At 38.7% G+C, this 13,871-nt stretch overlaps 1 protein-coding gene across 1 annotated transcript in view; it reads right to left on the bottom strand.

The window, feature by feature from the left end:
• Positions 1-673: 673 nt before the first annotated feature.
• si:ch211-212o1.2 (uncharacterized protein LOC492735 homolog) overlaps positions 674-13,871 on the bottom strand; it is a 138,604-nt gene continuing 125,406 nt past the window's right edge. The window contains exons 5-6 of the mRNA XM_060837703.1: positions 11,764-11,976; positions 674-3,546 (exon numbers count right to left, since the gene is read on the bottom strand). Of these exons, the coding sequence (XP_060693686.1) occupies positions 3,425-3,546; positions 11,764-11,976 (335 nt within the window). The 3' untranslated portion in view covers positions 674-3,424. The remainder of the gene's footprint in view (positions 3,547-11,763; positions 11,977-13,871) is intronic.

Raw genomic sequence — 13,871 nt, forward strand, 5'->3', positions numbered from 1 at the left:
ACAAGGGCAATGCTCCCAGACTCTGCAGCATTATGAAGCTAAGAGAGGATGACCTACCATTTAATATTTTCCCATTTCCATCTCTAACCTTATGAAGTTAATACAGACCACCCTTGGAATTTTACCTTTAGGTCAGTTTGCCATTTTTTAACCATGATTTTTATGAGAGATCTAACGAAAATCATATTCCTAAAACTTTCGAACAGTAAGGTTAAAAATTCATAATATGAGCCATATAACTGATTGAAAAATTGGCAAGGCATAAGTTGACTGGGCTCAATATCTAAAAATGCAGCAACAGAAGACAATGCATGTCCTCTAATGTCATGCCTCATTTATTTAATAAATCCTATTGTAATGGTTCTCTAAATCGCAAATAAAACTGAGGCAGGACCATATCCTCCCCTAGAATTCACCTTAAAACTACATATTGTCATCTTACATCAGAAACGTATTCAAACTGTCATGTAATTTAAGAGCATTATGAAGAGGCTCATGATAAATGTCCTAAATACAAACCAAATTGTCAAACATGTACACGGCTCTTATAAAGTAAAAAGTATCAGCGAGAGAGCAAACTATTTCTAAAAATTTTATGGAGAGAAGAACAACATACTTGAATTTTCAAGATCAGAGAAAGACAAGTAAATGTTTATTTATAAACTTGACTTGAAGGTAGTTGATACATATTCAAAATGTAATCCCCTCCATTTCCAGCAGCACTTTTTCAAACATTCTGGGCTTTAAAATTAGAACTAAAAGCAGAAGATTGACATCTGATTATTCAGATCCCTGTGTTGTGGTCCTGGTCAGCTTGGGAAAATGTATGGGTCAATTTAAACAGCTCTCAGCTACAGTTCCAGCTCTCATTTACTTCTATCACATTCACTTAGAAAGTGAATGAACCTTACGTACCAAACCACATACATGCTTTATGATCCCTCAGATGTTATTAAAATGAATTGTTTTGCAACAAATAAATATGAATGAATAGGCAAATTCTTTCAACTTTTGCGAAAGAGTAAGATGTGTTGTTTTTGGAATACTAAATCCAATTTATAATTACATTTACAGTAAGCATGTTAAAGGGGCACCAAAATGGAAGAAAGAGTAAAAGAGATGGCCTTCTTCATTCCCACTTAAATTAACAGCATTGAGAGATACTAAAAAAGGGCATTGCAAAGGTGAAAAGCAGATGAAGAAAGTCAAAGCAGGATTAAGCTAGAATGTTCTCTTACAGCTTATGAACAACTTTAAGCATAAATCTAAGAAGGAGATAATGAAGGAGATTTGAGAGTGTGCATGCATACATGCATGAGGCAAAGGACAAATGCAAGAATTAAACTATCCGTTGTAGGACATAACACAGGGACAAGTGTTAAATTGAGACAGAAGAAAGACCTAATTATAGCTTTCAGAGTAGGATCATGACACTACATGATCACTATCATTTGAGTGATGTTAAATTTATATTTCAGCACAATCACTGGTGCCATCTCTAACTTCAACAGCAGCACTGAACTATAAATGAAATGGAAATGGTGCTTCAGGCAGCAACCATTACAAAATTCTCTATGCACTGTCAGAAGCCAATATAAAAATCTGCTGCAACTAGAAATGTGTATGATATTGGTGTATTTTGGATGGAACTGTATAATTAATACAAATCTTCACTTAGAATCTATGGCGAGAAACCAAAATTGCAGTCAGAACTACATAGGTGTGGCTGTTTATCATGGCACACATTCCAAGAGCTCTATCCCATAGTATAAACAGCTACGAAGGATCAAACTGCAAGGTAAGTTTCAAAGAGTTCTATAATACAGTTGCAACATCCATGGCTTCTCCAGGAACAGCGTCTGAGGCCTGGAATCAGCAGAAAAAGGGAAACTGTCAGCATTCTCTACTGTTACTGTGTAAAACTGACAGCAACCTCTGCCACCCACACATTGCAAGTAAATGTAAAAAATCTATCAATTGCTATTAGAGCTACTCTGCTCAACCAAATGCTGTGCTGTTGTGGTCTTCATGGATGCAATGATTAGAAATCACTAATTTGTCATTAGCTTCAATAATTTATATCAAACAAGCTGCTAAAAAAATCAATGAAAATGTTAATTACTCCTAATGGAACAAGACTCGAATACTTGAAGGCATCCCAAGTCATGATTGCTGAATAACTTTCAGGCCATGATAATCTATCTTTACACATATGGAGTTTCATTCCCTCAGAACATTTTAAAATTGCAGAATTTTCACTGGCATTTGTTTCCCACTTAGCTGTATGTCGATCTCTCAGTCTTTATTTAACTTTATTTAAACACAATGGTTTAGGCATGATTTATCGACCCTGTTCCTTATTTGCTTTGCTGTTTGTGAGAATACTTCAATCAGACTGGCTGATCACTCTGCCATCTATTGCTGGTGGCACCAATTCCTTGTAGTTGGCATTAATTGAAGCTAAGGTAAGAGAAGAGGAAACCTACTTGCAAGACCACACAGCTTTTGTGAATCAGTTTTACTGGAGGTCAGTGGCTGTTGGTCTCTTAGTAGTGATTGCAATCTATGGACTATATAATCCCACACCTCATTCACAGATACAATCAACCACATAACCTACTTATTCCCTTAAGTTTGAGATGATAAAAATCATTCTTGTGCTATAGGTGTGGTATAGGATTCATCTCTACACGCGAAGCAGTGAAACCATTGTTGGGTGAACCTATCAACTTGTTCCTGTGGTTCCTTATCAAATCTGTTTCAGAATCAAAGTAAAAAACAGAATTTTAAAGTGGTCCTCTTGTTTATTCTTGAGTTAACTGTGAGGCTACATTAGGAGTGTGAAAGCTTCTCTGATTTGATTCCATATTATGTTGTTGTTACCTCACATTAAAACCATCACTAACATCATTGCTTAAAAACAACAAAAACTCAATGATAAAATTAAAATAAACTTTGTATGAAGTCCCACATGAGCTTCACAATTCTCTGGGATTACAGTTATTTTAACAGCTGCTTAAGGTTGATCAGGATGCAATTACCTTTTGCCAAAGTCTTCCAAAATTCACCTTTGAAATGGCACGCTGATCTTTACATTTTCTTAATGTGTTGCTGGTACTGTTTTCAACCAAATATTGAGTACAAGGTGACATGGTACATAGTTAGTATTTTGTACATTAACATAAAGTGGGAAGCAAAGGATTTATTTCTGTAATTGTGTCTACACCATTATCAGCAGCTAATCTGAATGGCAGCAACGATTTGCAAATAAAATGTCTTTCAAACATATATCACATCTTGCATATTCTGCAAGTTTCCGAGTGCTGGTCTGGATTTAGAAAAATCAATTAGAAGCGTCTTCTGTTCTTGAGTACAGCTTGGACTGTTCAGTGGCCAAAAATACGATTGGTTAGTTCACATTAATCTATTCCATCTTGTGGGCCCACTTCATGTCATCAGCCCTTGGCTTATGTCCAGTCAGGTTTGTTATGACATATTCAGAGTTCCGCCAAAATCCAATCTTTTCCAGAAGGTAGTTAAGCCATCCTGAGTATAACAAAGAATATTTTCATATCAGAGTGTGCAGTCTTAAAATGTCTAAACCTTTAGGTGACTTCAGTATCCTGGACAGATATAATTTATTTCCCTCATTCTAGAGTATATGATCCTTCAAAGATTCAGATAATTTAACCAGTTGTTTTTGCATCATATGTATATTTCAGGATCAGGAAACATACATTCATGTGAGTAGTTTTGCTTCAATTTCCCATGATTGATCAAAAGCCCAAACACAGTCAGCAAAAGCTTACTTTCTAGAATGCCCGGTAGTCCAGCTGGAAGTGTGAGATAAGACAGGTTAACAGGAATGTGGTCAATGATTGAGACCTTTTTCAGTGCAGGATAAAGAAGGCTACACTTTGGAGAATTTGGAGTAGCTGGTAATTGTGTTTATTCCATAAGACCTGAGCTGATTTTTTTTTGTGGAGATATGAACTTGGTTGGCCAATTTTTAAGGTGAGGCTTAAAGGAAATCGGAGGATTTTCACCTGGAGGATATGGGATATACATTAAATGTGCTGCCTGAGAGGATGGTGGAGGCAGATATTCTCACAACACTTAAGCAGCATCTGGATGAACATTTAAAATGCCAAGGCATAGAAGGCTATGGGCCATGTGCAGGTAAATAGGATTAATGTAGTTTGGTACTTGTTGGTTAGCATAAATGTGATGGGCTGAAATACCTGTTTATATGCTAGATGACTCTATGACTTAGAATCATAGAATCTCAACAGTGAGGAAATGGGCCATTCAGCCCAAACAAGTTCACACTGACTCTCTGAACAGCATCCTACCCAAACTCACCCCTGGCCCTATCCCTGTAACCCTGCACTTCCCATGGTCAATCCACCCAACCTACACACCCCTGGACATTGTAGGCAATTTATAATGGCTGATCCACCCAACCTGCACATCTTTGGACTGTGGCAGGAAGGCAAAGCACCCAGAGGAAATCTACGCCAACGCAGGGAGCGTGTGCAAACTCCACGCAAACTGTCGCCTGATGGTGGAATGGAACCCAGGTCCCTGGTGCTCTGAGGTAGCAGTGCTAACTGCTGAGCCACCATGCCACCCCCTGCTAACCACTGAGCCACTGATAGAGTGTTTTTAGGAAGTAACCGAAAAGATTGATGAGGGCAGAGCGATGGATGTCGTTTATGTGGACGTTAGGAATGTTTTTGACAAGTTTCCGCACGATAAACCATTTAGTAAATTTAGATCCCATGAGATTCAAGATGAGCTTGGCAATGGGAGTTAAAATTGGCTTGACAGTAGGAAACAGAAGGTGGTGGTGGAGGGTTGCTTTTCAGATTGTAGGTCTGTGACCAGCAGTGTACTACAGGGATCGGTACTCGGTCCACCTTTGCTTGACATTTATATAAATAATTTGGATGAGAGTAAAGGAGGCATGGTAAGTAAGTTGTGGAAGACATCAAAATTATATCTAAGATTCTCAAAAGATATTGATGAATTGAGTAAATGGAATGAGGAGTGGCAGATGGAGTTGAATTTGGCTCTATGCGAGATATTACGTTTTGGTAAAACAAAAAGGGCTGGACTTATACAATTAATGGTAGGGCCCTGAGTAGTGTTGTTGAACATAGAGACCTAGGGGTTCAAACACATAATTCTTTGAAATTTGCTTCACAAGTACTCAGGGTGGTTAAGAAAGCGTTTAGCATGCTTGCCTACATTGCTCAAATCATTGAGTATCAGAGTTGGGACATCATGTTGAGGTTGTATGGGACATTGGTTAGGCCTCTTCTGGAGTACTGTGTGCAGTCTGCTCACCCTGTTAGAGTCATAAAGATGTACAGCATGGAAACAGACCCTTCGGTCCAACCCGTCAATGCCGACCAGATATCCCAACCCAATCTAGTCCCACCTTCCAGCACCCTTCCATATCCCTCCAAACCCTTCCTATTCATATACCCATCCAAATGCCTCTTAAATGTTGCAATTGTACCAGCCTCCACCACATCCGCTGGCAGCTCATTCCATACACGTAATACCCTCTGCATGAAAAAGCTGCCCCTCAGGTCCCTTTTATATCTTTCCCCTTTCACCCTAAACCTATGCCCTCTAGTTCTGGACTCCCTGACCCCAGGGAAAAGACTTTGTCTATTTTTCCTATCCATGCCCCTTATAATTTTGTAAATCTCTATAAGGTCACCCCTCAGTCTCTGACGCTCCAGGGAAAACAGCCCCAGTCTGTTCAGCCTCTCCCTGTAGCTCAGACCCTCCAACCCTGGCAACATCCTTGTAAATCTTTTCTGAACCCTTTCAAGTTTCACAACATCTTTCCAATAGGAAGGAGACCAGAATTGCACACAATATTCCAACAGTGACCTAACCAATGTCCTATACAGCTGCAACACCTGTACTCAATACTCTGACCAATAAAGGAAAGCATACTAAACATCTTCTTGACTATCATATCTACCTGCGACTCCACTTTCATGGAGCTATGAACCTGCACTCCAAGGTCTCTTTGTTCAGCAACACTCCCTCGGACCTTACCATTAAGTGTATAAGTCCTTCCAGAATTTGCTTTCCCAAAATGCAGCACCTCACATTTATCTGAATTCAACTCCATCTGCCACTGCTCAGTCCATTGTCCCATCTGGTCCAGATCCTGTTGTAATCTGAGGTAACCCTCTTCGCTGTCCACTACACCTCCAATTTTGATGTCATCTGCAAATTACTAACTGTACCTCTTATGCTCGCATCCAAATCATTTATGGAAATGACAAAAAGTAGAGGGCCCAGCATCGATCCTTGTGGCACTCCACTGGTCACAGGCCTCCAGTCTGAAAAATAACCCTCCATCACCATCCTCTGTCTTTTACCTTTGAGCCAGTTCTGTATTCAAATGGCTTGTTCTCCCTGGGAATGGAGGGCTTGAGTTATAAAAGTAGGCTGGATAGGCTGCAACTGTTTTCAGTAGAGTGTAGAAAGGTTGAGGGTGACCTTTTGAGATTTATAAAATCATGAGGCACATACATAGGGTGAATAGCAAGGGTCTTTTCCCTAGGATGGGTGATTTAAAAACTAGAGGGCATATTTTTAAGGTAAGAGGAGAAGGTTTTAAAGAGGGCACAAGGGACAATTTTCTTTTGAAACAAAGGGTGGTTTGTTTGTGTGATGAACTGCCAGAGAAAGTGGTGGATGCAGGTTCAGTTATAATATTTAAAAGACATTTGGATACGTACACGATTAAGACAGTTTTGAAGGGATATAGGCCAAATGGAGGTAAGTGTGATTAGTTTAGTTAGGAAACATGTTCAGCATGGGCTAGTTGGATCGAAGGGTCTGTTTCCATGCTGTAGGAAACTATGACCAAGATATCAGAATATCAGGATTGAGCAAAACTGAACAGAAAGAGACACCATATGAACTAACAGGTTTAGAGACAACTCAGACTCAACTTTAACTTGACATAGATTCAGTGAACTATGAAAGCTCAATGAAATTTTATGTATTTATATATGCAAGTTTGAAGTCCTGCAGTAATCACATAATCAGGAATTTGAGTAGTCAGAATCAACATCAAACACAAAGTAAATCATTGTGCACTGTGAATGGCATTAATGATCATATTTTGTTTCAATTAATTCTTGGGGTGTGGGTGTCACTGCCTGGACCAGCACTTATTGCCAATCCTTAATTGCACAGAGGACAACAGGAATCAACACCATTCCAGTAGGTCTGTAGAAATTAGGTGAGGTATGAGTTTGAAATGGATACAGGTATAAGGAGTACATAGATGTTAATTAAAGAATAAACTGGAAAATAGAAGTTTGGACTGCACGCAAAGAATTAGTCTTCTATTTATCTCAAAGCAGAAGTGGAACATATGGCACTCACTCATTGATTACACAACATGTAATGTTTGGAAGACATGGAATGTGACAGTTTTGTGAAACAAAAGGCATCAGATGCCTTGGGCTGACAAAAATTAAGTGTCTGACAACAGCTTTTAGATTGGTTTTATTTAGTAGCTTGTCACAGAACTGAGAGGAGAGACGGTATTTGGACTCTCGGATTTCTAAAAGCCTGCAAGTAAGCTGGCTCCCTCCATCTGCCTCAATAAGAAATAACACCAAAATGCCTGAATAACGAGAACAAGTTTGAAATTAAGCCAAGACCCAGGTCCAACTGACCAGGCACCAAATTGAAGATGTGAGGATGTCACAAACAATATAACATCATTGCAGAAACAAAAAAAACTGAGGAAGTCAACTCAGTTCCCTGCTGGCTTGGATTCTTGATCCTCATACTTTGTTTCTTTTTGCTTATGTTGTGCATGGAAAATACTCCTGAAAAGCCATTGTTTCATATGTTCTGTCCATCCTTTTATTAGTGAATGCGTATGAGTAGATTTAAAGGTATATAGTTTAAGCTTGCATACTCACAATTGATAATCCATTTTTGCCACATTAAAGAAACCTGGTGTAAAGTTTTTTTTATATTAGTTAGTGGACATAGGCAAATTAGCCATCACTGTAAATAAGATGGCCATGTTTTACATTTGCAAAAACTCTGAGAATAGTGGGGTTTGTTTACCAGAACTGTCTTCACATCAGGGTTGTCAAATTGGTTCCTTAGTGAACTAGGATTCTGTAGTCCTGAGTATCAGACAGTATAAAATTTTATAATCTACTTTGAGGTCCTCACTTCAATTTAAAGTGCAATGTGACATCTTGCTCTGCACGGGTTGTATCCTGGAATTACAAGTTGTTTTCTTCATCCTAATGTTTTTGCATTAAGAATGCATTTATCGGTTTCAATTCCACTCTTACAATCTCAGTGAATTATTTTATCTGAACACATGCTGGTCAGTTGCACTATACTCACTCTCCATCATCTTTTAATGATGCACAATCTAGGGTCAAGTGGACTATAGCAACCACATTTGAGATCTTAACTTTTTAGGTTAATGCTCGATTTCAATACTAAATCACAATGCTGGATAATACATTAAAAGGAATCAAAAATCTAAATAAGCTGGGGCAGGGGCTCATAACACTATAGCCTCCTCATAATAAAATTACACATTATCGGAAATTTTCTCCTACATTAAATTATCAAAACTCAAAATTACATACTTCATGTTTTTTCCCACAAAACAAAAAGCTGATAAAATACTATGAAAAACTATAGCTTATGTCATGGAAAGTTCAAGACCTACTGCAGTGTCATTCTAAGTATGGCTTTTCTATGTGATTGAGATTTCCAAGTGTGGGAGTGAAAGAAAGAACAAGAATTGACTAGAACACATATCAGGTTTTAAGCAGGTAAAGGGCAGGGCGTCACATGTGGGAAAGATCTGATAATGTCAGACATTAAAAAAATACAATTCCTTGTAATCAGTATGTGAGCGATTGCTTAAAAAAAAGGTGGATCAATATTGCATCTTTCTGTGGTGTTACACTTTGATGTTCTAAAGTACTGTTCTGCCATACAGCCTAATAGCTGTAGTCAATTGGAAGCATCATTCACATACTAAAAGTGCAGAAAAAAAACACAAATTTGACTAAATTATGGCCATTACAGAAAACAGGAAATAATATTGTCCAAACATAATGTGCCTCAATCTGGTCTCGGGGGAGAGAAATATGACATGTTAAGCAAGATTCAAAAATGGGTTTCGCAGACAGAATGGATCGTAAAAAAGAATGATAAAACCATAAATTTCATTAAGTGTTGTCATTACAGTAAAAGCACATCATAATCACGATAGCAGTTTTGCTAAAGATTCAACGTCTGGTAGGTAAGATCTTAAGCAGAGAAACCAAAAGCCCAACAGCCTTATCAATTAAACTTCAAATGCTAAAAATACCTTCCTGATCAATGACTATAATTCTCAGCAGCAACATAAACATCCTTCCATTCATTGTATTCAAAGCAGACACATATTATCTGCTTTCCTCAGAATCTGAGTTATTTGGAAAACTGTGGGTAATTTTATGGATGACAAAAATTGAAAATATTGCCATTTAATTAGAAACAACTTAAATAAAGGAAGATAAATTTGTCAAAACAGTGGAATTAAGAAGTGTTGATTCTCAATGATCCTGATAATGGCTCAGCATTGGTACACCTAAAATCATAAGTAAATGAGTGCACGTTGTACTTTAATTTGGTCTCTAATAATTACCAATCCTTGAAATATTGAAATCCGGTTTTAAGGTGCATCTCAACATAGCGTAACTGAATAAAAGAAAAATGTAAAATATGGCTTTTTTTCAGCAAATAATCATTCTACAATGCTGTAACTAAGAAACAGTGCTTCAAGACTACCTCAAAACCCTGATTGATCCCTGTGCAGCCAATTTTTCTTATTTTTTTTGCTGGTTCTGTTTTATTCAGGTCTATTTGTTACTACTGACAGAGGGTTATTAATAATTCGATGTGGAGAGTGTTGCTTACTGAGAACTGAGAGCACGTCATTCCTCAGAGAGAATAGGACTGTTAGGCCACATTCTCCCTGGAAACAGATACTCTCCCCTGTGGTTTCTTTGTAAATACACTCATCGTTGGTGTCCTACAAAACAACTCATCATTTTTTCCAGTGGTGTTCGTGAGCCCAGGTTCTGCAGCAAGGAGGATGTTTGAGCGCCTCGTGCTGTAAAACAAGGGTCTGGCTTCCTCATGCCACCCTGAAAAACAGCACAACCTAAAACTAGAATTCGCAATTGGCCCGGAATGGGATGATTGGTTATGTTCCATTTGATTCTCTTGATTGGATGGACAAATTTTACTGTGCAGAACTAATACACAGAACTTTACCATTAAGGGAGTTTGGGTGTACCATAACCGGCTTTATCCTTCAAATCTGATGACTCCCCTAAGTCTGTACACTAACTTCAAATCAGGACTGTGATGGAATACTCCACACTTGCCTAGATGGCAACACTCAAGAAGCTTAAGACCATCCAGGACAAAGCAGCCCACTTTATTGGCCACATATCCACAAGCATTCACCCCCTCCACCAACAATGCTCAGTCACAGCAGTGTGTGCTATCTATAAAATGCACTGCAGAAATTCACCAAAGATCCTCAGACAGCACCTTCCAAACTCATGACCACTTCCATTCAGAAGGCCAGCAGATACATGGGAACACCACCACCTTCAAGTTCTCCTCTAAGTCACTCACCATCCTGAATTGGAAATATATTGCTGTTGCCTCAGCATCGCTGGGGCAAAATCGAGGAATTTTCTCCTTCAGGATATTGTGGGTTAATTTACTGCACAGGGACTGTAGTGATTCAAGGAGGCAGCTCATCACCACTTTCTCAAGGGCAACCAGGTACAGGCAATAAATGCTGGTCAGCGAGCAATGCCCACGTTCCACAGTGAATAAATAAACTATAACTATTGACTAGATCAGGGTCTGGGGATAACCCAGGTTGTTACACTACAGTACTCATGTGAGCCATATCTCAACCTAAAAAAGATGAAATTCAGCAATATTCCACCTAGCTTGGATAATGAAGGATTACTTCACATATAAAGATGACAAGTGATCAATCCCATTCTGGACCATTTTACCTCAAGTGAAAGCTAAACCAGAAATACTGTTTTTCATTTTTAGGACAAAAATAGCCCCTTTTCTTTTATGTGACTGTAAGCCTCGGGCTGGTAACTGTTTTTGGACCTGAATTTCCATCAACAAATGACAAAGGCATCACCGGCACCTAAATTCTCTCACTAATATCTCACAGCCAGATATGAATGCAAAAAAAAACTATTCATATTTCTCCAGATAGGGCTGATTTCCCTTTTACAATCATTGCTAGCAGGAATAAAGAGCCATGGGTGAATTTTCTAATTTGTCCTATAGGTCTCATATCAACATCAGTGTTTAGCAAGTCGAGTGTTTACACTAGCGAGACAGTTTGACTTTTGGGCAAGATAACATTTCTAGATTAAATGCTGTACTGTTGAAGTGTTCATTTCATTTACTGTTCAGTAATTTGCTAATTTCCTTAATATTTTACCTAAACAGATTTTAGTTCAAGGATTAAGTTTTAAGTAGTTTGTCGACAGCACAATTTGTTAAATAAAAATTGAAAGAACTATGGATGCTGTAACTCAGAAACAAAAACATGAAATGCTGAAAAAGCTCAGCAGTCTGGCAGCATTCTCTTTTACCTTTGGTTTTGAACTTTCCAAGTAGCATTTACAACTCTGAGCCTACCTGTGGTAATGCAGAAGTAAGTTTCGTGAGGGGCAACATGATGGATTCGGTGATGCTTTCTGGGCAGAATGATGTGCAGGTCCTGCAAGATGGTGACCCAGTGAGGCAGACCAAAGTATGTGTGGGACCATTTGTGAATCTGATTGGTCATTGTCACAAATATGCCTAAACAGAAGACATAGCAGTCCCAGGCATAAGCTTCATAGATAGCTTCTGTAAGAGAAAACAAAAAATAAATACTTCATATCAAGCTACATCTCACAACACTCAAATCTTTATCAACATTGTTTAAACAAATTTCCTTTTTGTTAATAATTGGAAAAATATTCAGCCTTTCTCCTGGTGTTCTCTCTCCTGACATATGCACGAACTTCAAATCTAGCTTCTCCATTTTATGATAGTAAATGGAATTATTTTCTGGAGTAAAATGAGGCAGAATCACATGGTTGGTAAAAACTTGTTTTAAAAGAAGCTAACAATATCTCCAGTAGCACTTTTAATTTCTACAAGACTTCCCACTAAGATAATGAAATACAAGAAGGGAATTTCCAATGTTGGAAATTGTTCAGTTAGAATATTTTAATCAAATAAAATTCCTGACAAGTATAGCCAACATGGACTGGTTCCCACATCTGACCATGATAGAAATGTCCATCAGTAATTCCTTTCATTTCCTAAGCATGATTTTCCCTGCTATACTTAGGCTGTTTCCACCTCAAATATCTACAACAGCCTTTGCCTCCTTCATCACAGGAAGGATTCTTGGTCCAAAAATCAGAATTATAGATTTGAATCAACCATTTATTCGTGTTCAAGGAATTAACATTCAGTCTATTTCATGTTTAATCTAAACTGAAAAATGCATGGCTGCACAATGGTGTGTGTTACTATAACCTGAAGTGATGAATTCCTTTCTCAGCAACAGCACTTCCCCTGTCAGGAGAGTCTGCATGGAGTGAAGAAAGAGGTTGCTGACCTGCGTGGCGTTTTGGGATGAAAGCAGTTTGGTTTCACAGGCCTACTTCATCAACTCTTTATATGGTTAACCTACTGAGTACCATATGTCCTTTGCAGTCTTCAAAATTCCCATATGTTTTGTGGCCAGGCAACATATGAGAGTGAGAGTTGCTGCAATTTTCTAACATTTTGTATAAAATATCTGAGCGATAAAAATCTGTAGAAATATGCAATTTTTCAGAAACCAACCAAAGTAACACTTTCAAATATGGATGGAAAGGTGTCAAATCCTAATGTGGTATTTAATGCATTAAAATACTAACAAACATGATTCTTGCTCTGACTGCAAACAAAGTGAATACTTCAGGATACCTTTTCCTCATCAAAATTTTAACAATCTGTTAAAACAAAGTGATGTCACAATATTTATTGTGAGTGTGTGTAACAGGTTTAACAGCCTTGAAACATTTAAGTGAATGTGAGGAGATAACTGTCAGAAAATATTCTTGCTGACCAACAGATCCACCACAGACTCAGTACGACCGCAAAGTGGGGACATCGTACCAATGCTCCTCTTCACTTTCCTTGCCCCAACACTCCACACCCATCTCCATGATATTTCCCACTGAAATGGAGCACAAGACAAATGGGAAACTGCTCAACCTTTAATGCCTCCAGGCTGAAGTACAAACCATCATTGATGCATTCACCAAGAGAATGGGCCTCAGAATAAACATCCGGAAAACAAAGGCTCTCTCCCAGCCCACTCCTGCCACACAATACTACCCCCCAAACCCCCATCACAATCTATGGCTAGCCCCTGGGCACTGTGGACCATTTCCCATACGCCAGGAGCCTCCTTTCAGTGGGAGCAGCCATTAACAATGAAATCCAACACTGACTCCAAGGCATCAGGGCAGTCTTTAGGTGCTTGAAGGAACAGAGTGCTTGAAGTCCAAGATCTCAAGCCCAAGCTCATAGTCTCCACTCTCGTATATCCATCAAAAATGGAGCTTGCACAGAACACACCTCAAATGCTTGGAGGGTTATCACCAGCACTCCCTTTGCAGAAGCCTGCGAATCCATTGAAAGGATAAGCGTGCCACAATCAACGTCCTCTCCCAGGCCAATGTCCCCACTATCAAGCACCA

The sequence above is a fragment of the Hemiscyllium ocellatum genome, chromosome 17 (genome assembly GCF_020745735.1).
Source record: "Hemiscyllium ocellatum isolate sHemOce1 chromosome 17, sHemOce1.pat.X.cur, whole genome shotgun sequence".
In the NCBI taxonomy this organism is placed as follows: domain Eukaryota; kingdom Metazoa; phylum Chordata; class Chondrichthyes; order Orectolobiformes; family Hemiscylliidae; genus Hemiscyllium; species Hemiscyllium ocellatum.